This window comes from Epinephelus fuscoguttatus, linkage group LG8 (assembly GCF_011397635.1).
Source record: "Epinephelus fuscoguttatus linkage group LG8, E.fuscoguttatus.final_Chr_v1".
In the NCBI taxonomy this organism is placed as follows: Eukaryota; Metazoa; Chordata; class Actinopteri; order Perciformes; family Serranidae; genus Epinephelus; species Epinephelus fuscoguttatus.
Window position 1 is genome coordinate 14166977 of NC_064759.1, and position 26865 is coordinate 14193841.

The following is a 26865-nucleotide window of genomic DNA, read 5'->3' on the forward strand; positions in this document are numbered from 1 at the left end:
TAAACTAATTATATATCTGCTGCTGTGTGGGGCTTTCTCATGTCTGATGGCCCTTTCTGTGACATCCCCGCCTTTCCTCTGCAGGCTTCCTCCTTCTTTCACATTTCCTTTCCAGCTCTAATGCGCCTCAAATCCTCCCGCCTTAGATTACCTATTCTCTTTCTGTCCATCACATCCACATATTTGCTCACAATGCGTGTGAATGTGTCTGTCACATCTACATTAACATGCAGCGAGCAAATTTCTGGGTGGTTGGCTGGGTGACATTGTGTCTTTTAAAATGTATGGGTTAGCAGCACTTCAGTGTTGTAGCTGGTTGAGGTGGTGCTGTTTAAATGATTTATATGCTGTTGGATGAATTGATCCATAAAATGCATCATAAATTCATACGTGTCGTGTCTAAAAAAAAAAAAAAAAAAAAAAAAAAGTACAATATCTACCTCTGAAATGGAGTGGAAGTATAAAGATTGCACTGTAAAAAATAAATAAATGTAGTTTTTTCTCATGAAATTTAACAAATCCCCCCTGTATTTCAAAATGACAGGAAAATCATCTTAAAATTACACGAATTAACTGTTTTTTTCCACACACAAAGAGAAAATCTGTGCAAATGGATACTTTGAGAATCTGTTTGACATCTTATAAATGACAAATTTATCAAAAGGAACAATTTTTATTTAAGACCGTAGCTGCATTTCTGTCATTTTACAAAGAATTAGTTATGTCAGTGAGATATCCCCGTCAAATACATGGTCTTGAGCATATTATGAGACAATGGGCTCACGGGCACAGACATTCAAAAGGCCCCACCACCTCTCCCACACAGGAGCAAGACACACGGATTTAAGGTCGTTTAGCGTCCCTTGTAGTCGTTTTGCATCTCACTGTGGTTTTGTGGCTGCTTGTGGTCACTTTGTGTCGCTTTTTGTAATTGTTTTGGTCTTTTCATAGTTTTTGTCTGTGGTTTTGACCCTTTTGTTGTCATTTTATGTCTCTTTGTTGTTGCTTTGTGTCTCTCTGTTGTTATTTCATGTCTTTGTTGTTGTTTTCTGTCTTGTTCTTTTGTGTCTTGCTGTCATTTTGTGTTTCTTTGTTGTTGTTTTTGTGTCTCTCTGTTGTTATTTTGTGTCTTTGTTGTTGTTTTGGGTCTTTTTGTGTCTCTTTGTTGTTGTTTTTGTGTCTGTTGTTGTTTTGTGTCTTTATTGTGTCTCTGTCGTTTTTGTGTTTCTGTTATATGTCTCTGTTGTTATTTTGTATCTTTTTGTTGTTGTTTTGTGTCTTTTTGTTGTTGTTTGTCTTTTTTGTGGTTTTGTGTCTTTTGTTGTTGTTTTGTGTCTCTGTTGATATTTTGTGTCTTTTTATGGTCCGTTTTATGTCTCTCTGAGTCTTCATGAGTCTCTTTGTAGTTACTTTGTGATTTTTGCAGCTGTTTTGCATCTCCTTGTAGATGCTAGTCTTTTTGTTGTCATTTTATGTTTCTTTGTGGTTATTTTTAGTCTTTCCCTGGGTATACATCTTCTTGAGTTACATCTTGCAGGTGGAGGCCTTGGGGCCCCCTGACCCTTTTGGCCCCAGCCTCTTCCATTATTGTAACATTAGACCAAGTATTTACATAATACTATACATTCACATTTGTATGTTTCCATACATGCATTACATGTGCTTTAAAAGGAATAGTTCCTTGGAAAAATAATATTTTTTATCATGCATGAAGTTCATTACAGTGTATGAATCATATTTCTATTATTTTGTCTTTTTACGCAACTTAACCACTGCTTTGCACACAAACTGAAAAAACAGATACTGACTATGCCATGAGACAGTTAAAAACTAAATGTGAACAGATTTGTACTTTCAACTTTATTGCCAGTATTTTATTATGATTTCAGCTCTCAACAGGTGATATATTATTAACTGTGTATTTAGAAAATTGCATTGGCACTTGTAGTCTTTTTAAATGACCGCTATGATACATCAGCTCTGATAAGATGAAATGATTTATTACTTCAAAAGCAGCCTTTCAAGGAGTTTGGCTCCACAGCTTTTCATTAACTAACCATTTTATTAATTTATCCATTTACAAAGCATTTTATTCTTCACTCGGGTCTTTCTCTATAGCTCTCTGCTCTTAAATCGACTTGCTCTTTTTCCGATGTTTAAATAAAGTTTCATCATCGCTCTTCCATCACGCGCTCCCTCGCTGTATGGAGAGAGAGAGAGAGAGAGAGAGAGAGAGAGAGAGAGAGAGAGAGAGAGAGAGAGAGAGAGGAGATGACGCGCGACCTGTACCTGCGAGGGATGCGTGCGTCTTTGCGCCGGCCGGGCATGCGGCCTTGGGGGACGTATGATGGGGATGCGGATGCCATGGCAACAGGCCGATTAGATCCGGACCTTTTATATGCACATTTATTTATTTAATATGTCATTTGCATGCTACGCGCGCCTCTGTGGACGTGCTGGCTCGACCTCTGAGTGTTGAGTCAGAGTGAGAAGTGAATTTCAGCTCCAGTCCGTCGGCTGTGAAGGAGCAGCCACCTTTAACGCTCAACAAGTTGTTTTATTTTTTCTTTTAAGGAGGCTTTTGAATTCATCAGGGCGCACCGTTTTACCTTGGAGCTGCTTATTCTATTGAAATAAGGCGTCCTTTAATGTGTCCTCGGTGCCATAGAGGGAGAAAGGACAGCGCTGTATCCCGGTAGTCTGGACACAATGTCATTGAAAGTCGGCAGAAGTGGAAGTAGATGGCAGCAGCTGCTGATGAGCGAGTAGGAGATTTCGGGCGTCAGACTCTGAACACCTGACCAGGTTAATTCCGACGTCACTTTTACAGAACAGCTCTGTTGTAGAGCCGGTTGTCTCCTCCTCTGGCTGTCTGAGCGCTCCTGTCGGGCTGGCAACGTTTCTGCGCGCCTCCTATCGTGATGAGTGTTTTTCCGCTGGGATGCTGAACATGACAACGTGCCGCGGATTCCGGGAAATCATGGGCTAGATTTGGGGTCATTTGACTTGTTTGCGCCGTCTTGTGTGTCCCTGTCGATTCGTTTTTTCCCTGTGTGCTTGTTTCTAGTGTGCGTGTCAGAATGAATCAGTGCGCCTTGGAGTATGAGCGCCTGTTTGTGCCTATTATGTGCGTCCCTTATGTGCATTAACATGCCATCCTTCCTGACAGAGGATCAAGTGTCCTTGTCATTCATCCGCAGATGAATGTTCCCCACCTTGCCGCTCAAAACCATCTCTTACATAATGGTGTATGTGGAGAATAGCCAAATTGGGTGAGCCGCCTGGTCATATAGGCTACACGGACAGGACCCAGACGGCCAATGAGCGGCGAGCTCCGTTATCTACAAAAGACCGGGAATCCGGTGCCAATATGACCGGCGTCGGAGCGTTGAGGGCGGCTGTGGAGAGGAGAGGGAGGGCCGCTGGTGGAGAGAAACGTTTCAAGGACGAGGAAGGAGGAATGGTACAGAAACATCTGTGAGGACAAAAGAGAGTCTTAAAGAGGAAAAGTGAAGCTGCTGGCGTCACACCGGCAGGGTGAAGGATTTAACGTCTGGATGGGGCTGTTTCCAAGGGCACTGAGGTAAGCATGGCCACATCGGTGGAGAGAGGGCGGAGGTGTGAGCTGCCGGCTCCAGGACAATGACTGGAGATACACAGAGCACTTTTCTCTAGCGCCTTCTATTTAGCATTCAGACTGACATTGACATTCTCACCTAATCTGAAGAGGTCGAGTACATTACAGAGTAGTTTTCCTGAGGGTTACAGGTTTTATTCACCCTCTTCCTCCTCCTCTTCCTCCCTGAGTTGGGATGGATGGGGTGGCTGGAGGTGTGGGTACCCCCGGTAGCGCCGGGGGGTCTGGGGGTGACAGCCTCCCCAGGCGTAACGGAGGGGACGCGAAGCGACGCAGCAAGGGCAGCCTGCCCTCCCCGGGCTACAGGCTGTCCCAGGCCTCACTGGAGGGGGAGAGGGGCTCGTTTGGAGCGGACAGCACCTCCTCAGGTGGACGCGGCCGTCGCCCCTCCATCATGAGCTCCTCCACCAGAGACGGCCTTCCCTTCCGCGCAGCCGGCACCCCAACCACCCCGGTGCCCCTGCCGCCCCCGCCCTCCTCCTCCTCTGCTACAGCCCATCCTCCTCCTCCGCGCTCAGTGGGCTTTGCCGCGACCCGCGCCGCCCTGCCCTCCACCTCCTCCACCGGGACCGGAGTGATGGTGGTGGCAACCGGCCCAGAGACCACCACCACCACCACGGCATGCAACACCACTGCAGCAGGGACCCCCGAGCTGATGGGTCCGTCTGGACTGGGTGGGTTCGGCATGGGGCTGGACGGGGAGGACTACAGCACCTCCAACCAGAGCACCTTCATCCAGAGACAGTTTGGGGCCATGCTTCAGCCCGGGGTCAACAAGTTCAGCCTGCGCATGTTTGGGTCCCACAAAGCTGTGGCGATGGAGCAGGAGAGACTGAAATCAGCGGGGTCGTGGATCATACACCCGTACAGTGACTTCAGGTATGAAGTCAGAAACACACACACTCACACGCTCTCACACACCCTCCACAGCTCGTCACACTGATGTTGGTTTGTGGAATGAATGCCACTTGTAGCAGATAAAAGGCACATAAAGTTCTTGTGTGAAATGTGGATCAAAGCAAGTTGAAAGCCAGCTCACTTTAGCGAGCACACTTCAGGCATAATGATAGACACTTAAGTAGAGGGAACAGAAACATATCATACACTCAGCAGCCTCTTAGGTTTTTAACTGGGCGAAATGAGGAGGAGGAGGAGGAGGGAGAGACATGCAGGGACACAAAAGAGGCGTACAGGAAGTGATGTGGGGGTCAGAGGAGAAGAGGAGATGCAGCTAGAGCTTCTGGAGGAAACATGGAACAGGGAGGAGGTGGGAATCACCATATTATCACGATACAATATTACTGCAACTTTAACACGGTTTTCATTCATTCCATAATTTGCAGTTAATAAAAGGTCATGAATCGCAATATATCGCCATATCTGCTGTCAGTAGACTGTGCATACTGCAAACTTCAACATATGCTTTAAATAAGATAAAGGTTTCAGTCTGTTGATCTCACTTAATTTTTTTTTTTGCAGCAAAATGTATCGAGTTGTTGAACAAGCAATTGATTTTATTATTCCAGCAGGATACCAAAAATTGAATTCATATTTGCAACTGTAATAATTCATGTAACACCCATTCTTAAGACAAATCATGTCCTACCAAAAAAACAAACAAACAAAAAAATGTTAAAATTTTAACTTATCAAGACTTAAAATGATTTTTAAGTAATTCATTTTTTATAAAATAAATATAATTTATTGGGTAATTCAATGTGTTTTAATTTTCTTTTCCAACCTGTGCCAGAAAACACCCTTGTCCCAGACAAGATTTTACAACTTCAAACAGCTGAAAAATGTGTTAAAAGTCTTCAAAATCTAAAACTAACAGTGCATACTGACACTTTTGGTGTAAAAATGTACCGCTAAAATCGTCGTGATTTGAATTATTATCATTACTTGTGTGAAAATGTCAGCTTTTGAAAGATCTGTCCCAAATTCTTCTGTCAGATTTCTACAAAAACATAATTTAATCAGGCATAAAGTGGGGTAGCTATATCACAGGGACTCCGGTTTCACTTCCTGGTTTCCAAAAGGGCAGGAGTGCTGCTCAAGTACTGGTAAGCTTTGTATTTTCTGATAAATTCATTCAATAATGGGGCTAATGGGTGTGTCTCAACCATAACATGTCAACTCTGTAGCTCTTTTAAATCAAAACTATATAAGAATTATATTTTAAAAAAATGAGTATTTTGATAAGGAACTCTGAAAAATAAAATGGCTACTCACTAAAACTGCAGTGAAATTACTGAATATATAATTTTTTGTCAACTCTGTGACATGTCAGCTCTGTCAGATCTTACCTCTGACATCCATCGTGTATGCTATTCAACGAAAAGTTAAATCATTGTGAGGTCGGCCCGTTACAAAGTTTAATAGCCAAGACTTTGATCCTTTAAAATATATTTCCCAGCCTAATCAAGGAGTCAAAATCTAAATCCAAAAATGTAAGCTTCTGTCCCAATTCCCAAGAATGGGTGATAATAAAACAAATGATACTTAGCATTTATGTATCGATACAATTTTGCCACACAAAATACTGCGATACCATACCATACTGATTTCTTTCCCTCACTCCTGATACAGAGGCAGAGGCTGTGAGAAAGGTTAACAGGGAGAATGAAAAAAAGGGGAGTCCTTGAAGGCATGATGAAGGCAGGGAGAGGTGTTTATGGAAAGGGTGGCGTTCAGGTGACGAGGCCTCCAGTGTAGATACCACGCAGCAGTGGCAGGTCTCCATCTGTAAACTAATGACTGAATGAATAAATACTCTACACGGTGGCCTGTTGTTTCCAGTAGAAACGGTCTCACAGTCAGAGGGAGATAAAGGTGACGAGATGCAAAGCAGGGGGACAAATTTAGCCAGAATGTGTTCGGCTGATCAGGGGGAGCAGCGAGAGACGCCTTCCATGTCAATTAGGTGAAATGTTAAGTGTGTTTTCATGTGAACAGTGGATGAACCCAGCACAGCACGTCCTGCTGGCGACTCCATGCATGGATTTTTCTTCTAGAACAATTAGCACGAGAATCAATAACGCCCGAGGTGAAAATGACAGTCGAGGCTGCTTATTTGTTGGTTAAAGTCTCCTTGTGAGGATAAAGACGAACCTGGTGTTAAATTCTCGCAGTAAATGTTTCCCTGGCGTCCTTTTTTTTTAATGGAGAGGAATTTTATGAATGTCCAGCCTTGAACACACAAGGCCAACTTGCATGCACTCTAACGTGTCACAGTTAAAGACTGACATGCTGAGCATCCTGGTCACTGGCTGTTTGAGACTTTGCACAAATACACACCTAAAAATGTGCAGGTGGACAGCAGAGGGAGAGATGGCATTCATAATCTCCAGACAGGCTGCAGCAACAATGGATGACTTGATCCCCAAGGCTCCTGGCCCACTTTTGTCTCATCAGCCACTCGCACACACACTCACACACACGTAAGTCGTTTTGTATTGTCTGTCAATTTGATGATCACTCACAAGAGCTGCTTATGAGTCTGCTCACAGGAGATACGGTGAACAAGGTCAGCGAGGAACTCAGGGAGGGAAGGGTGGATGTGGAAGGAGGGAGGGATGGATGGATGGATGGATGGATGGATGGAAGGATGGTTGCCCCTCCTGCACTTATTGATATTCATGCAAGATATCTAAAGATGTTAATAGTCCTAATTAGCCCGTCGGAGAATCACAATTGAATTTTGATCAATTATGCATGACTTCCTAAATTATGCAAGTTGAGTATGCATTATGCATAATTCACTCATCTAACTTTTCAGTTAAGTACCTGTAGTCTGGAGCGGAGTCTGAAGAGGAACTTTGTGAGGCCGGAGCAAGCGAGAAGCAAAGACAGATTACTTCCAAAGCCCCTTTATTGTGTTTGTGTCCTGGTGTCGACCTTGAGCACATGAGATTGTGTATATGTGTGTGTGTGCAGTAATGTGTGTGGTCTGTCATTATTGAGGGTGCTGCAGATAAGCTCACACGCCCTTCACCTCATTAAGAAAATATGGGTATGTTGCCGCTGCACCTATAAGAATACATAATGAGAGGCAGAGAGAGACGATTCAGAGCACAGAAAGTGAGGAGGACAGTTTTTTCTGTCACTGCACACAAGTCATGTCGAGGCGAGGTTGGTGGCATTACACATATAGTAACAGGGATTTATTGCGTAATAGCCGGTCGCTGTTGTGCTTGTTTGTCTGTACGTCTGGCAGGATGATGGGTGGAAACTTGCTGAGAACTGACATCTGGCCAACAGCGAGCGGGGAACCAATCACAGGCCGCTCAGGAGACACTTGGCCTCAATTACAGTAGAATTAGTGTTTGGTTTGACAACAGCTGAGCAGGTAGATGCAGGTCACTTCTCCTCCAGCACCTGTTCATGTACAAGATGGAATACTGATGAGACCACGGAGAACTGCTTTGATTGCATTTGCAATTCCTATCTGTGTGTGTGTGTGTGTGTGTGTGTGTGTGTGTGTGTGTGAGAGAGAGAGAGAGACAGACTCCGTGCACTTTTGTGTACTCATGAACTCTACACACACACACACACGATCGCATGCAATCCAAGAGCCAGTGTTGCCTCACTCCACCACCTCGACAGGTATTTAGCCAACATGACAAACCTTCACATCATACCTGGTTTGGATCTGACGTCTTATCTCGTCTGTTTGGTTGTTCTCATTTCTTTGTTCTCACATCTCAGTGACAGCAGAGGCTGATTAATGTGCAGTGACATGTACAGTGTCGTCTATTACGTTACTCAGCAAACTAAAGCATTGTTGCTGCATGCCACTGAGGTTCGATCAACCCTCATTTCAATAATAGTTAATCATCTGTGTGTGTGTGAAGACAGGTAGAGACAAAGACATCATAAATGGGTGTAATTACCCGAAGGATGATAATGTAGGGCAGTGGAGTTAAGTACTCAGATCCTTTACTTAAGTAAAAGTAGCAGTACAACAAATTAAAAGACACTTGAGTAAAATGGCTTCCTTTAAATCTGCTTTGTGGTGAAGTATTGGATAACGTTACCACTTTAGGCTTTAAACAAGCATTTAAAATGAAACCATCCGGAAAGTTTGGTAGCCTGATATCACCAGACCAACTCAAGAAAACCAGAACAAATAATACATGAGCTCGTAGATTTGCAGCCCAGTTGCAGGAAAGAAAATGTTGGCATTGTATGTCTCTGCAAACCAGGAATACATTAGCATGTGTCATAGGTACCATATCAATGTTTCTACAGTGAAGGAATATATAAGCTGACTTTGTCATCCTGAGATAGAGAGGATGGTGGATGACGTTACACCACCTGCCTAGCTGCAGTGCAGACTACTATTTAAGACCAGCAAACAAGAAAACCAGTTGTTTTTTAGCAAGTCATTGCTGTGTATCCAGAGGCTTTTTAGCCATCAAACATGGGTGTTTTTTTTGCAGCCCGTCCCTCTTTTTCCTCCAGGGGTAGTGCCACAAAAAGCTGTTGTATATTACCAAGACATCACTGTGTTTCCTGTGGGAACTTGGGCCCCCAAGATTGTGTATTTTAAGCCAAAACATGATCTTTTCCCAACCAAAACTAAGCAGTTTTTGTGCCTAACCAAACATAAACCACAGCATATCCCTCACATAATAGTGTGTAAATGTAACATATCTGTGGTTTGCAGAAACATACAGTGCCAAAGCTGCAACCAACTCATTGCCTGGGTCCAGACCTTTGAATCTGCCCACTCCACTGAGTTGACTGATTCGTCTTGCATCATGACGTGAAATGGCGGTTTCGCAGTTGAACAAGTCATCTATTGAATGAGCGTCACGTTGAGACTAATGCTGTTGTCAAGCTGTGCGCCCACAACATAGACTTCCAACGTAGACGGCGTGTCTTCTCACTTCCCCTGACATCATATTTGGTTTTAACTTCACTCCACTCTTAAAACTCTGGCAAAACCAGTATGTTGGTGTGGCTATGCACCAGTGTCAACCTAAAATGATGTTAGATTCAGGTGGATACTACGTGGGTCTAATGATTGGTTAGAAAAAAAAAAATTCCTGTTGTTTTCATGGCATTTAAAATGGTGTATGAGTGGATTGGTGCATGTGTGGTATAGATGTGTGTTGTTTTTATATTCCATCATGTAAAATCAGTGTAGACATATTTTACTTTTCTTGATATAAATTCTGCATTAATTCAGTTGTTAACTGAGAGCATGAATGTTAATAAACTAGACCTGAGAGTATCAGTTAGTGTGGAGGCAATGTCAGACTGAAGAGGGAAACTGAGTGAGACAAGTGACTGATGTCAGACAAATTCTGTGTGACATCAGTCGAGGCCCCAGCCACACGTTTTGCATGTGATATGTTTTCTATTTAAATTCTTAAGTTGCAAAGACACTGGCAACTAGCAGTTAAATAAATATAGTTGAGTTGAAAACTATAATATTTCCTTTGTAAATGTAGCACAGTAGAATTATAAAATAGCATAAATTTGAAATACAAGTACAGTACGAGTCACTCAAGTAAAGTACACATACTGTCTTTTTGGCTTTGTCTCTGTCCCTTTAAGAGAGTAGCCTACTCTCTAGTGTTTGTTGCCTCGGTGCAGCCTTTGCATGAGTAACCTGAATGAACTGAGCTCCACTGAGTGTTTATTTTCGTCGTCTGAACATCTTTGTGCGGTTCAATCTACATTAATGAAATACTCTTAATTGCTTTTCAGTCCGGAGCTCTTGTTGCTCTTTGCAGTGGTGTGGTGAGTGCGGCTGGTCTTCTGCAGCACTGTCTGTATCTCCTCCGCTGGTGGTGAAATACAAGGCACCATATACACAAGATACGTACTCTCAGACTGAGTGCTCATAATCTAAAAAACGCAATAAGCAGTCTCATACAATGTTTTTGCTGTCGTTTATGGCGTGTGGTGTTTGCCCACGGGCGGGGCTCAGATGCTGCACTCCACATGTCTTTGCATTAAAACTTTGCAAGTAAAAACACCTGTGTGACAGCTGAAGTTAAACAAAGGATACAATAATAAAGGAAATACAATAATAATCATGCATTTAGAAATGCTGTTTTCTGCCACAATAAGGTTGTCACAACGATTGCTTTCATTAACCATAATCTAAAAAGTCCAAGTTGACATATTCAAATAGTTTAATCTGAGCAAAACCCAAAAATATTTGGATATAATTATGAAAATAGTCATAGATATATTTCTGTTCATTGAGTAATTGCTTAATAGACTAGAATCATTTCAGCTCTAGTACAGTATACAACTACAACAGCAAAGTCTCTGCCTCATTAAAAAGAATATTTTGCCTCTGGAGAAGCTCCGTCAGGTCACGTCCTCCAACAGAACACTAAGTACCCATGTAGAGTATTGAATTTTAGATAATATTTTATATTTGAATAGCGCTGGCAGACATAAACAATCAGTGCAACATGATTTGATTTACAGAGTCGTTTCCTATAATGAGAGTTAACAAAGCGTGTCCTCAAGGTCAGGAATAAATCTTCAGCCCCGTCGCAACAGCAGCTACAGAACCGCTGCGTCTGTGTTGCTGTAAATAATCCCTGTATTTATTGCCAGTGATTATGAAGTGATACATCTGTCAGCATAAGTGACAAAGTCAGGGAGAAGTGTGTGTGTGTGTGTGTGTGTGTGTGTGTGTGTGTGTGTGTGTGTGTGTGTGTGTGTGTGTGTGTGTGTGTGTGTGTGTGTGTGTGTGTGTGTGTGTGTGTAGCAGAGTGATGACTCATACTTAATCTTCATCAGTCTAGCGGCAGCGTCACACACCATGAGGTTGTGTTACTAAATTAGAGCTCAATAGCAATCGACCACAGAGCTTGAGTGTACTTTCTCGCAGAAGGAGAGCATGTGTGTGGAGGGAGAGAGGGGACGCAAGAGGAAGCAAGTCATTGATATGGGTTAAGGTGATGGATGAAGGGATTAGGAGGAGAAAGGCAGAAAGATGACGGGCATCATCTCCACATGATTGGATCGCCTCTTCTGTCATACTTTAATCACTCGCAGCATTTTTACAAGGGGGCTACGTCATGCGGTAATACCCTCCAGCATGAAATACAGACTGATGAAGCCTCCCAAGGTTACTCATCATTTGCCTCTCTTTGTCCCCTTGTGTCCGACTCCCTTTCTCAGTTCAGTTCAATTCCACTCTGCTTTGTTAGTATAAGAGATAAAGAATGTGATTTATGTTGGCAAAGCATTTGCAAAGGATGAAACTGTCTTGAGGGAAATGTTCACTTGTACCAGTCCTGCACATGGAGAAGGCTACCAGGAGGAATTAGTCTTAGTGTCTTGGATGATCCCTGAGTTGTTACTCACCATCTGGCTCAGGAGGATGTTACAAAGGGGAGACTATATATCCAAAATATTAACATAAGAATGTGTATATATCAGGAAATAGGATATAAAAGGATTAAGTAGGAGAATTATGGTGTTGGTGGAGGTCAAGAGACAGACTAGCAAGTCTAAAAGGTGCCTCTATGCCTGAAGCTATCCAGATTGTACTTTAAAGGGGCACTCCGCCCATTTTGAACACAGGGTAGTTCACTGTTTTTCTTTTGCAATTAAAGCTTTTATCAACTTTTTCAATAACAAACAAAACAAAAATCCCACTGCTACAGTAGATCAATTTACAATGGGAAATAAGTAAAAGACCAAAAAATAAATACATTAAATAGAATTAAATTAGATAAATTAAGAAATTAAGAAGATAAATTAAAATTCAATTCAATTCAATTCAGTTCAATTGAAATTGAAATAAATTGAATTGAATTGAATTGAATTGAATTAAATTAAATTATTAAATTAAAAGTACAAGTACCGTAAATAATAATGATAATCATTTTATTTATAGGCGCCTTTCACAACACATTTACGTCACCCTACTGGCAAAGATAGAGAAAATAACAATTATTAAAGTCAAAGAGATAAGGAATTAAATAACATTTAAAAAGAATAAGAAATAAGATAATTATAACATAACAACAAATAAATATTACGAACAGTATAGACGGACAGGAGTCAGACTTGAATGAGCTATTTGAAAGAGATGAGTTTCAAGGCATGGATTTAAAAGGAAAGAGAGAGTTGATGTTAGAAATCTCCAGTGGGAGGCAGTTCCAGAGGCGGAGGGCAGAACGGCTGAAGGCTCTAGACCCCATAGTGGTCAGGCGGGCTGGTGGGACAGTGAAGTGGATGGAAGAGGAAGACCTGAGAGTGCAGGAGTTATGGAGAATAACACTCAACTGGTAAAAACTGAGGTATAATGTCTTCTGCGGCTTTGAAAATGTTTTAAAGTTATGTAAAATAACTTTGTGTCATCAAGGTCATCTCAGTTTGGGCCAGTGTACAAACTGTGGATGTATTTTAAGATCTGGATAGGCTACTGGATTTGAAGGTGGTACTTATTCCATCCATCCATCCACTTTCAACCGCTTATCCGAAGCTGGGTCGTGACTCGTGGGGGCAGCAGGCTGAGCAAAGTATTCAAGACATCCCTACCCCTAGCAACACTTCCCAGCTCCTCCTGGGGGACTCCGAGGCGTTCCTAGGCCAGACAAGATATGTAATCCCTCCAGCATGTTCTGGGTCTACCCTGGGGCCTCCTACCTGTTTGACATGCCTGGAACGCCTCTAGCGGGAGGCGCCCAGGTGGCATCCTGATCAGATGCCTGAACCACCTCAACTGACCCCTTTTAATGTGAAGGAGCAGCGGCTCTACTCCGAGCTCCCTCCGAATGTCCGAGCTCCTTACCCTATCTCTAAGACTGAGCCCAGCCACCCTTCAGAGGAAACTCATCTCGTCCGCTTGTATCTGCCACCTCAATCTTTCGGTCACTACCCAGACCATAGGTGAGGGTTGGGACATAGATGGACCAGTAAATTGAAAGCTTTGCCTTCTGGCTCAGCTCTCTCTTCACCACGATAGCACCAAACCACCGCTCCATCTCACCCATGAACAAGACCCCAAGATACTTGAACTCCTTTGCTTGGGGCAGTTACTCACTCCCAACCTGCTGCTCGCCTGGTGCATATGCCAAAAAAGTGGCGAAAATGCTTTTTGGGCCACAGGGTATTTTTTCGCTGCAGTATCGCGAGTAGCCAGTGGGAGATATTAGAAACACGGCTGAGCGGCTTTCCCGGGGGCCTGGTACAAAGTGGAGTTCTGAAGTTTGAAAGATGAGGGCAAGGTGGTCTGAATAAAAGATTCTATCAACATGTTTTATAGGATTTGGAGCTTCACCTGCTACAATCTAAAAGTCACAACATCTCAGCCTCGGCTGCTTCAGTATTGACCTTTCTTTATTGGATCTGCCTCTCACAACTTTATGTAAGTCAGACCCTGAACGACAGGAGTGCTCCTTTAAATCTATTTTTTATGTTCCTCACTGTGAAGTAAAATGCACGGTCTTCTTCAGTTTGAAAATCAATCAGATAAGTTTTTCTCATGAATGTAAAGGCTACACTACTAAAACCTAACACATACTGAATACAACAGGACCTTTTCAAAGCAGATAGACTTGTCATAGTAGGAAAAGAAAGTAGCAAAGGTGTTACTAATAACCTTAGCGACGGCTCTGTTGTATTTAAATGTCCCAATTATTGTATGTTGTCATGTTTTGTGACAAAGTCAAATGTATATTTGTAATATTAAGTATCATAATTCCACAAAATTTGTTTCAGTTATTACCTGACACGCTTAGGCCTCCATAGTCAATATGTGGAAGGTCTGATCCTCAGTTTCTGTACCCCTACCTTAACCTTTGGGGGTACCCCACAAGCCTGGTCTCACTCCAAAGTCCTCAAAATCCGGCGTTTGGGTAGTGACTTACGGCGTCAGAAACCAATGAAAAAAGGTGTCCTTTAATGTAGTTTAATGGCGCCCGGCAGCGTCAGAAGAAAACGCAGCAGGACAAGGACAAAAGTTAAGGCAATGAATGTCCAAGTGGGTTGGGCGGGTCCAACAAACACTGAATTTCACCTGAGAGAGCGGTGTTCATGTCCTGTCAGATTCTGAAGCCAAACCCTGTTCTTTTTTCCTAAACCTAACCACTTGTTTTTTTTTCCTAAACCCAGCTATGTGCATTTGTTGTTGATGGGAAAAAAAACGTAATTTCTTGGTGTTGTACCAACGTAGTGCAATTTTGAAAGAGACTGTATGTAAACGTTAAATGTCAAAAAAAAAGTGTATTTTGAACGAAGACAATGCATGTAACGGGTAGAACTTGACACGGCATCCCAGAACGTCGACAACCAATGCACCCAGGGTACCTTGTATGTCGTATGTGGACATAGAAACCATACGTCAATATGTGACGAGGTTGGAGTGAGAATGTGTTGACCCCACCTATAAAGGGGTGGCTCCCACCTTACCTCTTCCCTTTAGCTGTGACATTGCTGTTAAGCTGTTTATAAGTTCATTTTTCAGCCTTAACTTATTGTATAATATACTAACATATTCCTGTGTCACTTAATTTGTGTAGGGGCTCAAGTTATATGGTTGTAATTGACGGAGGATTTTGTTTTTACCTCTGGCTGTCAGTGCTGTCTCAAAATGGTAAAGGAATGTAGTATTAATTATGAACTGTTTATGAGAATCAGGCTTTCCACTTTTTAATTTCTTAATAACTTTAGTTGTCAAAAGATAGCAAGAAATGGCCATAACAAGATGAGAGAGAAGAGGCAAATTTTCCTGTTTTAAAAGCTGGAACTAAATAATGATGATTATTTTTGTTGCCAATTTTATCGACTTGCCAGTGTTTGCTTTTTATATCACATTCAGCTGAAAGCACTAAATACAGACTTCAAACTTCAAAGCAGAAACTTTAGCAGCTTCTGTGACCAAACTGAAGGACAAGGAGGTGAGGCTTACCCACAGTAGATTTGAGGGGGGGAGTCCTTCTGGATATCCAACAGGACTCACTGGCCAATTCCTTCAATCAGCTCCAAGAACAGAAGGAAGATCTTGGGCAGCAGATCTCCAATTTAAATTGGAGCAGATGAACAGAGCGAAAGAGGCCCTTCAAAATGAAGTGGAGGCAAAGAAGCTGGAGCTCCGTGATGACAGGAAGTTGCTTGCGGTGGCTAAAACCAACTGGGAGTTGGAAAGTGATCTGGTGTTTGAGCGGTAGTCAAGCTCAGAAGCTGCAGAATAAATGGAGCAAGATGGAGGGCACTAAGAAGACACTGGAAAGATCCCAGGTTTCTCATCAAGCCCAGCTGGAGGAACAGAGAGAGGAGACCAGGAAGATTGCAGCAGCCTTGATAAAGCAGGAGAAAAGCACCAACGGAGAGACAAGAATAGCGAGCTCATGGCTGCTCTGATGGAGGCTGAGCAGGAGCTGAAGGTTGGACATCACCAGTGGCAGGAGGACAACCCTCCTCTCTTGGCACAGATGAAAAAATCCCAGCTTTCCCAGCTGGAGATGCAGGACAAAGATAACAAACACAAAGGAAAAGGCTGACGATCGGCCAGAGATTGACCGCCTCCTATGGCAGCAGGAGAAAACCCTCCCTGCTGGAGGAAACTCAGAAAACACATGCCTCCTAGTATGTGGCTCAGCTTGATGGGCAAAGATGAGAGAACATCCTTGTGGCTGCTCTTTAGATGGCTGAGCAGCAGTTGGAGTCATTGCATCGAGTAGCAGGAGGAAGTGGGAGAAGGCCGAGAGCTCCATGGGGACCCAGCTGGAAGATCTCAAGAAGACGAAGATCAAGGAGGAGAAGTAGCAGTACAAAGGATTGATTGGAGGAAACAATCTTAAACCCCAAAAAAGTCGATGGTTGTTTGAGAGTTAACACTTGATTCTACACTTGGAAATTGAGGCCTTCTTCACTTAACGCTGTGTTTGATTTAAATCAGGTCCAAACACTGATGGTTTTATATTTATTGTAGAACTGGTACGTGTTAATGTTTCTCTTAAAGGGGAATGCCACCCAAATTAAGAATTCTGTTCCTTCCATTGCCGAGGAAAGTTCAATCAATATTTGTGAACATGAGCTACTCTCTCTCAGAGCCAGGAATCTGAGAGGAAAGTCTTAAACTTGTGATGTCAGGGGCTTTAAAGTCTGGAGCTGCTCCACAGACAGTGAATGGGAGACTGATTTTGTGGACCCACTGAATGTTTGTTTTCTTTTTTATACTTAAATGAGGTTTATTCTACTGTAGTGTTTTCAGACCTGACACAGAAAATGTACCCATATACTTAGAGCATTAGGTGCTCCCAGTGTCATCTATAACACCTTTTTTAGCGAGAGTTTTAGCACTCTATTTTTGGGATTTGAGAGAGAGCTGTTTGTGTTTACTGATATTTTGGGACTGTTGTAGACCAACATGTATGAATTTTGAAATTGGTATAGTTCCCCTTTAAGACAAAATCATCCTTTGCAAAAGCTTTGCTAACATAAAGTACATCCTTTATCTGTCATATATCAGTAAAGCAGAGCAGAATTGAATTAACTGAACAGAGACACACAGACACAGAGAGGGTCAAAGAGAGGGAACAGTAACCTTGAGAGGCTTCATCCATCTGTATTCCATGCTGTATTACTGGATGACGTAGCCCCGTTACAAAAATACATTTCTTATATGTTGATTCAAATATAAATATACATATTGTGTCTCAAGTTGGTCATCCAAAGGAAATGATTCAATTAAAAACACTTGATAATTTCTTTTAATGACATTTTGCAGGTTTATTACGAGTCAAATGTGGCTTAAGAGTGGTTTATTTAGTGTCACAGCATCTTTGAAACAGCTACGATCAAAAGTTTCATGGCAAAGAAAAGCATCAGAATATTTGAAAACATAATGAGGAAAAAAATAAATAAAATGAAATAGACAAAATGATGGCTATCAAAAGTCGGCCATTAGGTCAGTCGCTATCACACATTGCTGAATGCTAATAACAGACCAGAAAATGTATAAATTGTTTCATGCAGCATATACTTGTTGTCTCATGTTGGCTAATGGCGGTCCATTAAAGTGGTTAAAAGGGAAATGCATGCTTAGAAAAAAATACGTAGGGAGGGAAAGTTGAACCATGGATGCACAGTGGAGTCTTACCGATAGAACCCAATGTTATATTGAAATATTGTTTCTTTAACAGGAGTATGTACTGTGTGAGTGTGTTTGCAGGCTTTTGCTACACATGGGGGTCATAACAAGCCGTAACCCTCTGAATACATTTTCTGACCATTTTAAAGAGAAATGAACAAAGCAGTTACTGCAGCACCCGCTCATGATCATCCTCTTGTTGAACAATGTGCGACTCTGCTTACACCAAAAGTTATTTTAATAAATCATCTCTGCAATCAAAGCTTCTATTGTTTGAATATGCTGATCATGATGCCAGGTTTAATCCATCGTCTGTTATTATGGTCTGTTTTCAGTTGCAGACATTGTAAATGTATGGACTCTATATTTTCCCTGGTATGATAAAATGTCTGAAGTAAAATGTTAAAGGAAATAACCTGAAAACTTTTAAATTAGTTAAGTCCTCCAATCTCATGGCATTAAATATTGATTTTGGAAGAAAAAAAAATCTCAAAAACTCAGAATTTCACTATTACATTTTACAGGCCTGGAAAAGTCATGAAATTTTGTTGTTCGTAATGAAATTGTTACAGTAGTCTACCATGGATACCCTTTCACATGATGTATATATTGAAATATATATTGGAGGCGGCAGTAGCTCAGTCCATTGGGACTTGGGCTGGGAACCGGAGGGTCGCCTGTTCAAGTCCCCATCCAGACCAAATATGGAGCGTGGACTGGTGGCTGGAGAGGTGCCAGTTCACCTCCTGAGCACTGCCCAGGTGCCCTTGAGCAAGGCACCGAACCCCCCAACCGCTCGGGGCGCCTGACCAAGGGCAGCCCCCTCACTCTGAGATCTCTCCACTTTGTGCATGTATAGGTCCCGTTTGTGCATGTGTGTCTTTCGGACCTGTGTGTAATTGACAAGCAAGAGTGAAAACATTGAAATATGATTAATAAAGTAAATAAACTTAAACATAACATAACCGCAAATTTATTTTCTGTAGCTGTCGATGTAACGTTCGTTTTGTTTTCCATCGTATAGGCTTCTTCATTTTCTCCCCATGCTCCATCTCTCCCTTTATATTTGCCTGCTAGCTGAAATTATGATTGGACAGAGTTTGAATCTGATATTTAGGAAAATGCCTGGAAAGTGGGGCACGATATTAAAAAAATAAAATTAAAACATAGGTAAAACATATATTTATCTATTTATTTTTTCATTTCCTTAGGTTTATGCAACCAAAGTCCATCGTCAGGTTTAGAAAAAACATCATGATTTCACTTAAAATTCACACAGGAAATGAACAGCAACTGAAAGTCTGGAGCCTGTTTGACCTATCAGCGACCTCTTCCACCCTCCCTGTGCGGACTGTCTTGCTCATTATATTACAGTAGTTGTCGGCAGTGCTACAAACTGCTGCCACTCGGTGCATATCATACCGCCACGAGAGGTGCCTCTGTGCATCCGTCACTGACGCCGAAGAACAGGCTGCAAGAAGTAAAGCATCTACATCAGCAATCGTTTGCCATTGGTAGCTGAGAGATGACCGTGAGAGTTTACAGTGACATCATATTGGTTGAGAGATGAGTGTGACTCAGATATTGCATCACTTTGACTCCCTACACGCAGATGTCCTCAGGTGATGCTGCAGGCTCTGATCCATCATGTTGGGAAATTTCAAAGACTGTTTTGCACCGGGATGTGTGTGACACTGAATTTTAAATGTCACTGCCAATTAAACCTCACAAATACACATAAAAATGTTGTCTAACATCAAGTGCTTTTTGTTTTCCAAAATCTCTCTGGAGCTGTTTCACCACCACCCACAATTTATTGAAAGGTTTCCAGCAGTGAGCAGCTCCTCCATCTCCTTTGTGCATTGTGAGAGAATTTTGTCATTTTTTCTGTGTGAACACAAAGAAACATAATAAAAGAAAATGTCAGGAGAATAGCGATATCTTCGACTTACAGTACAACCTTAAACACTGTCTCTCTCTGTCTAGATTCTACTGGGACCTGTTGATGTTAATGCTGATGATGGGGAACTTAATCATCCTGCCAGTGGGCATCACTTTCTTTAGAGACGAGAACACTCCCTCGTGGATCATCTTCAACGTGGTCTCTGACACTCTCTTCATGGTCGACTTGGTTCTCAACTTCAGGACTGGCATCATAAAGGAAGACAACACTGAGATACTGCTGGACCCCAGGTCAGTAGAAGCATTTGTAAGGAGATGATTATGTATGTGTGCACGGTCGACAGTATCAATACAGCAGCTCCGTCTCCATAAATTTAAATTTGCTCTTCTGGCCATCTGCTGGGTTTGTGTGGAGACAGTCCATGTGTGAGATGTGAAAAGGTGACGGGGAGCCGGTGGCAGAGCTTTGTTCATGTTCCAGTTGTGTTCCTGTTGAATATTGATGAGAATCGCTTTATGCCAGCCACATGTTGGAATCACTTCCACAAGGCTCAACTGCCAAATTACAAATGTCAGTGCTCCTCCATCCTACTCTGACTCAGGGCGATCCGCCAGAAGTACCTGAAGAGCTGGTTCCTTGTGGACTTTGTGTCATCCATCCCGGTAGACTATATCTTCCTGATGGTGGACAGTCTGGACTCTGAGGTCTACAGGACAGCCAGGGCACTGCGCATCGTCCGTTTCACCAAAATCCTGAGCCTGCTTCGACTGCTTCGCCTGTCCAGACTCATCCGCTACATCCATCAGTGGGAGGAGGTGAGAAACAGTGGCTGGGAACAGAGCAAATAGAAAGGAAAGAGATAAATGTGTGAAAGAGTTCAAAACTCAATTGATATTTAATGTGTGATCAAGAAACAACCTTGGTGGGTAAAAAATAGAGCCAAATGGTTTCAGATTTCCTTCATTTTCAGGCTGGTTTTGTGGATTTGGAGCTAAATGTTTTGCCTGGGGCACGTCGTGTATTAATGATACTCGTATACATTTCTTCCCTGTTCCAAAACCAAAATCAAACCCTGAAAAGTGTAGGGTTAGCTAGCTAGCTACTGAAGATATAGCCTATGGGTCCATGTCATTGGTTCGACAGCCCATTAGTCCGACTGTCCGCAGTGCTGAACGGCTCGCGGCGGGTGTATGGTGCACCGCGACCGTCTTGAGGCTGAGCAGGCTCACGGCTTATGTGTTTGTCACTTTCTTTTTCATTTTAACCCACACCATGATCTTTTCCTGACCCTAACCAAGTGGTTTTTGTGCCTAAACCTAACCAGACCTTAACCACAGGGCATCATGATGATTTCAGAACGGACTTTGGAACAATGAGTTTAATATGGTCGGAACAATGGGCTGTTGAACCAATGGGCAGTTCCCCTGAATGTATACACATGCTGCTTTTGCTTTTTAATGATTATAACAGTGAAACAAAGACCGACCCCGACCAGTGAAGGGAAGCAGGGAAACTTTGCTGATATTGAACCAGCTGTGTGTCATCACAGTGTGCGCAGACGAACGATGTTTGACTTCACCCCCAGAGATCCCTGCCCATCTGGTGGCTGGCAGCACGTGAGGGCTAGGCCAAACACCGTTCATCTGCACACACTGTGATGCCACACAGCTGGTTCAATATCAGCAAAGTTTCCCTTTATATTCATTGTCTTGTGTGGCGATCAGCAGTGATGTGGTGGTTCACTTTTACACTGTGATCTGTAGCCTATAGTTGGGCTTTAGCTTCTAACTATCTTTGTCTTTTTAACCTGTTGTTGCTGCTGAGTCAGTTTGACATCCTGGATATATCCTTCAAACACAGACTGTAGACCCCTCTGTCTGCTTCTCTCTGCAATCACTGTTTCATTTCTCCAAAAATATGATAATATTTCATCAGGGAGAGCAGTTAGTTACAGTGTGAGCTCCACACTTACTCCGACAGCTTGATGGACCATCACAAAGAAATGATTATCTTTTTCCAACCTCTCCAGGTAACGAGTATCATTAATACACGACGTGCCCCAGGCACAACACTTAGCTCAAAAGCCACAAAACCAGCCTGAAAATGAGGGAAATCTGAAACGATTGCATTAGAGTCTATGGAGCACAGCTGTGTTGTTGCCCGATGCTACGTTATGATTGACCAGTCTGTGTCTGGGGGTGAGATGAAGGGTCAGTTGTAACATTTTTTTCAGTGTTTGGTTGTACTAAAGAGCATTATCATTCATATTATCACAGTTAACCATAGCTGTACATGGACTGTGCTAACTAAGCTAGCAGCTAGCATTAGAGTTATCTCGACCCTCTTGTTCAGATGTGGTCACTTCTGATGCCAAAAGACCAAAATGACGACAGCCAAAATGACTCGAGGCTTTAAAGTGGGAGACCACAAACCAGTGGGTGAAGTCACAGAGGCTACGCCCCTTATACAGTCTATGATGGGTATGACTCACCACAAGCCTTTCACTCGCCAACTCCTGTGGTTTTAGAATCAAACACATTTTTTGGAATGCTGTGCCAATGAGCTGGAGGACAGGCCTCATTAAAATGCAATTTGAACAAGTTTGGAATGAAATCCTCATGAAAAAGAAATCTCACCTGCTCTCTCCATCCTTTTATTCATCCTACCTGCATCCTCATCTTCCCCTGTGCTCCTCCTCAGATTTTCCATATGACCTATGACCTTGCCAGTGCCATGGTGAGGATAGTTAACCTGATCGGTATGATGCTGCTGCTGTGCCACTGGGACGGCTGTCTCCAGTTCCTGGTCCCCATGCTGCAGGACTTCCCTCCTGACTGCTGGGTTTCCAAGAACCTGATGGTGGTGAGTCTCTAACCAGCCGACTGCACGTACGTGACTGCAATTTTTAATATGTTTCAGGCGATGATTTTATTGTGCGGAGAACAAAGAAAAGGACACGACATTCAGTTGAATGAAATGCACAAAGCGCTATCTCAGGCTGTTTGAACAGCGTGCACAATATTTATTTCACATGAGTGCAAATCGCAGATTCAGAAAGGCTCTGCTTCTGGTTATCTGTGTGTGTTCAGAGCGAGAGTGTTTATCAGATTTGACATTGTTTGCGCCTTATCTGCGTTAATTGGCTCATGCAGCAACATGTCCAGTTGGAATAAGATTGACTATCATCATCATCATCATCACCAAAATAAAAAAGATTTTCCAATTAAAAACCTCTGCAGAGTTCAGGTGGAGGCGTGAACATACGCAAACACTCGAAGGCCTGGGGGACCTGCTGGAGGGTTCGTCCCTGTGCATGCAGGCGTACGGACATGGACGCCCATGAACGCACACAGATACACAGCTGTATGAATAGCTGACTCATGTCTCAGCGGTTGCCTGGGTGACTGTTGCTAAGCAGGCTGATGCTGGGATTTTCCCCAGAGAAAGTCCCCTCATCCGTTAGACCAATAACATCTTAGTATAATTGGACTTAAAACAGAAGGGCGCACACACACACACACGCAGAGCGAGGCTGCTCTTTTTTATTTATAGTCTTTAGACATTTATTAAATAATGCAGGGCGACTGGCTTCTTATCGTCTGTGTGGTTTTAAATGCTCTGCAGCCACTCTTTTTTGAAGCAAAGTGGGTTTTGACAGTTAAATTGCTCTGCTGTTACATGTTATGATCTCAGCTATATTTTCTGAAATGGTGTGGCTGAACGCCTCTGAGGGGGGAAAAGCTGCTGTCACCTGACTAAAATAAGAACAATCCGATATTGCAGCAGCTTGTTAATTAACACTTGAAACTTGTTTTTACTCCTCCTGTCACCCACTGTGTCTGCCTCCCACTCACAGAATGACACATGGGGCGTGCAGTACTCCTATGCTCTGTTCAAAGCCATGAGCCACATGTTGTGTATCGGGTACGGTGCCCAGGCTCCAGAAGGGATGACTGATGTGTGGCTCACCATGCTCAGTATGATCGTAGGTGCCACCTGCTACGCCATGTTCATCGGCCACGCCACCGCTCTCATCCAGTCACTGGACTCCTCACGACGACAGTACCAGGAAAAGGTGAAACATGACGCTCATGTATTTATTACTGCGTCCATTTGTCCCGCTATATTGTCTATAGTCTAGCTATATAGTTTAGCTATATAGAAGTGGGACCAAGTCATTGTTTTGCAAGTCACAATAAGTCTCAAGTCTTTGCACTCAAGTCCAAAGTCATGAGAGGCAAGTCCTGAGTCAAGTCCCAGTACTTCAGTTTTGAGTTTCAAGTCTTAAAGGAGTCATAATGTGGTCTTCACCAAATGTAATGCCATTTTTACAACAGCTTAATAATATATTAAATTTGCAAAAATCATGGTTTTTAAAAATTGTATTTCTTTATTAATTGTTAATTTTCGACTTGCATGTTTTGCATACTGCAATTTTTTGGTTGTTGACCACCCATAGTTTTTGTACACTTTATCTTTGGTAACATCTTCATGAGTTATTCATAGTTTCCTTCTGCAACTTGACTGAATGTTGAATTGTTTCAAAGAGGATCATCAGGAGAATGAAGTGTCTGGAGTATGACTTGAAGTCATGCGGCTCAAGTCCACACCTCTGATCAGTTTCTCTTTCAGTCTACAAAAAGTCAGCCATCACAAGTTTCCAGAGCCCAAGGTGACAACAGTCAAAGACCCAAACATGCTCAGTTTACAATGATATAATGATCTTTATATTTACAAAGCAGGAACCAGTGAATGTTTGGCATTTGTGGTTGATAAACGACTTAAATGATAATCAGAATCAAAATTGTTCTTGAATAAATTTCTGTCAAAAGTCAAATCTAGGTGGTGCCCTGGTAGAGCATGTGCCTCATGTCCTGTAGGCAGTAGTCCTTGGCAGTGGTGCAAGTTCTGCATGTCATCCCCTCTCTCCTCCTCCTTTCATATCTATCTGTCCTCCTGTCCAATGAAGGCAAAAATCAAAAAATAATCTGAAAGAAAAAAAGAAAGAAAGATGTATTGGTTTCCATCCTGTGGCTCAGGATCCACCAAGGTGGTTACAAGATGCTCCTGAGGAGTCTCAGGATGATGAATGGGATGGGACAGACTCTAAAACACATTTAACCTCCTTCAATATATTCATTTTCTTTGACCTCTCTCAAATAGTTTCTTTTTCTTGTCAAATACTGTTCAGATTTTTCCTCTGAATGCCCTGAAAAATACAGGAAAAAAATAGGGAAAAAAGGGAAAATCATTTTAGTCTCACTTGTCACAACTTGGCTGTGTCTCACATCATTCTGTGTTTACTATCTAGTGCAATTACAGTTAATTAACAAACATTGGTAGTTATAGAAGGGTTTCATTTGAATATATATTTGTTAGTAAAAAGCTTTTATGTAGATGAGCTTCCATATTGTCGCATACATCTTTTCACTGCACAGGAATGTCTTCTCTTGGCTTTCACACAAGGCCAGTCAACAAAGCCGTCTGGACAGATTTTAATACAGCATCATTAAGATGGATGGCTCACAAGGAGCTCTCTGTGTCCAGACAGGGTCCATTCATTCAGCAACATGCGCTCAAATTTCAATCAGTTTAGAACCCAGTAATGGTCCAAACTGAAAAAGACATTGTAATGGTGGATTTCTACTCTAAATGCAGTCACAAATCATTGGCCCAATTTTTTTTTATCAGGATACTTTATCATGTTTATTTTTTCTATCTACTACAATGGACAGAGAAGCTCAACGCAGAAACCACCTAATAGTAAAACTGACAATAAAAGGTCTTAAAAGACCCCTTTTCAACAAAAAACATGAGTTTATTTCAGTTTTCTCGAATGATTAACTCAGATTTAGGAATAAAGTGATACTTTAAAACACACTGTATAATTATTTTGTTTTGTATTTTTCATCACTATCAAGAATATCCTCAATTTCTGGAGTATCTCTAGAAAACAGCATGCTGAAAAAACTTGCTGAGATGAATATTGTGTATACGTAATCAATAAGATGTATTATAAACTGACTGTATCATTAGAGAATTAAATCTGAACAGTATTCCCTATTTAAACAGTATTTCCCCTGCTCATTTTCCTGTGTCATTCAGATCCACCAACATTAAAAGCTATACATTTTTTATATGATTTTTTTTTGACTTGTATAAGTAATATAACATCCCATCTTTACTTTAAACACAGTTTAAACACAAATTATGTTCCTTAACAATATGAAAATAGATTGAAACATGCCTTGTGCGTCCTCCTTGCCTCACAGTCCATGCTTGTTAAAAAAGGGGTGCGGCTCTACAGCAGTCGAGAGGATGTGAAACACTGATTAGCTCATAGACAACAAATAAGTCTGTGCACTGGATGGAGAGATGACAATAATCATAGACCTAGACAGTCTAGAAAAGATATGTCCATTGTTTAGTGTCATATTTATTTGTTTATCTTGTTTGATTTGCACCACCTCCAATCTGCCAATCAAATCAATGCAAATTGCTCTGAGCATTACCACTGCATGTGATTGATATCAGATGATTCGGCTGTGCGCTCTGCCTCCTGCCTGTCAGTGTATGGAAAGCTGCCCTTTTCTCTACTCTGCTTCTCGCTGGCCTGTTGCAGTACGTGACCTTCCTCTCTGCCTTCTCACAGCAGTAGACTTCACTGTTCATAGCATTCACTCCTTCACAGAGAATACCAGATATTCTGTGCTGTGCTGCTGCTGCATATATGGAGTTCTGCAGATGGGCATGGAACACTTATTATGTTGTCTCTTGCAGTGGATCTTTCCAGCTTCATTGCTTAGTCTGAAACATTTAGAAACATAGAAAGGTAATCAAATGTAATGAGTCACATTACTTTGATGAAGAAATTGAAATAGTTACATTACTTATTACATTTTAACTGCATTTCTCAGTAGCATGGTGGTAACGTCACTACTTTCTGAGTCAAATAGCTTTTCAGTAGTGAAGCTAATTAACTGACCGAGTAGTGCAGCAGCCGTCCATGAAAGTTACAAGCTATTTTTCCTCAGGAAAAGCTCTGAAGTGCAGCTGATGTTTTTCCTGCAGAGGTCTGGATAAAGTACAGACAATAGAACTGAGGATAAGTAATGTGACTGACGCCAGCGCCACACCGAGGCATGTGGAGGAGAGGAAGACATCATGACATCACGTACTAATCCTTTAGTTTATTCTGCTTGCTGCTTTCGCTATTGGCCTTTCTTGTCAAGACCCGCCCTACTCTGC

The 26865-nt window shown here is 42.2% G+C and overlaps 1 protein-coding gene across 2 annotated transcripts in view; it reads left to right on the forward strand.

The window, feature by feature from the left end:
* Positions 1–2289: 2289 nt before the first annotated feature.
* Positions 2290–26865, forward strand: part of LOC125893613 (potassium/sodium hyperpolarization-activated cyclic nucleotide-gated channel 3-like) — a 30491-nt gene continuing 5915 nt past the window's right edge. The window contains exons 1-5 of one of the 2 annotated variants that reach the window (XM_049584369.1): positions 2290–4516; positions 19701–19907; positions 20219–20432; positions 22318–22479; positions 23474–23692. In XM_049584369.1, the coding sequence (XP_049440326.1) occupies positions 3813–4516; positions 19701–19907; positions 20219–20432; positions 22318–22479; positions 23474–23692 (1506 nt within the window). In that variant the 5' untranslated portion in view covers positions 2290–3812. Of the gene's footprint in view, positions 4517–19551; positions 19579–19700; positions 19908–20218; positions 20433–22317; positions 22480–23473; positions 23693–26865 lie in introns of those variants that run through there. The other variant, XM_049584371.1, reaches the window with a different exon arrangement.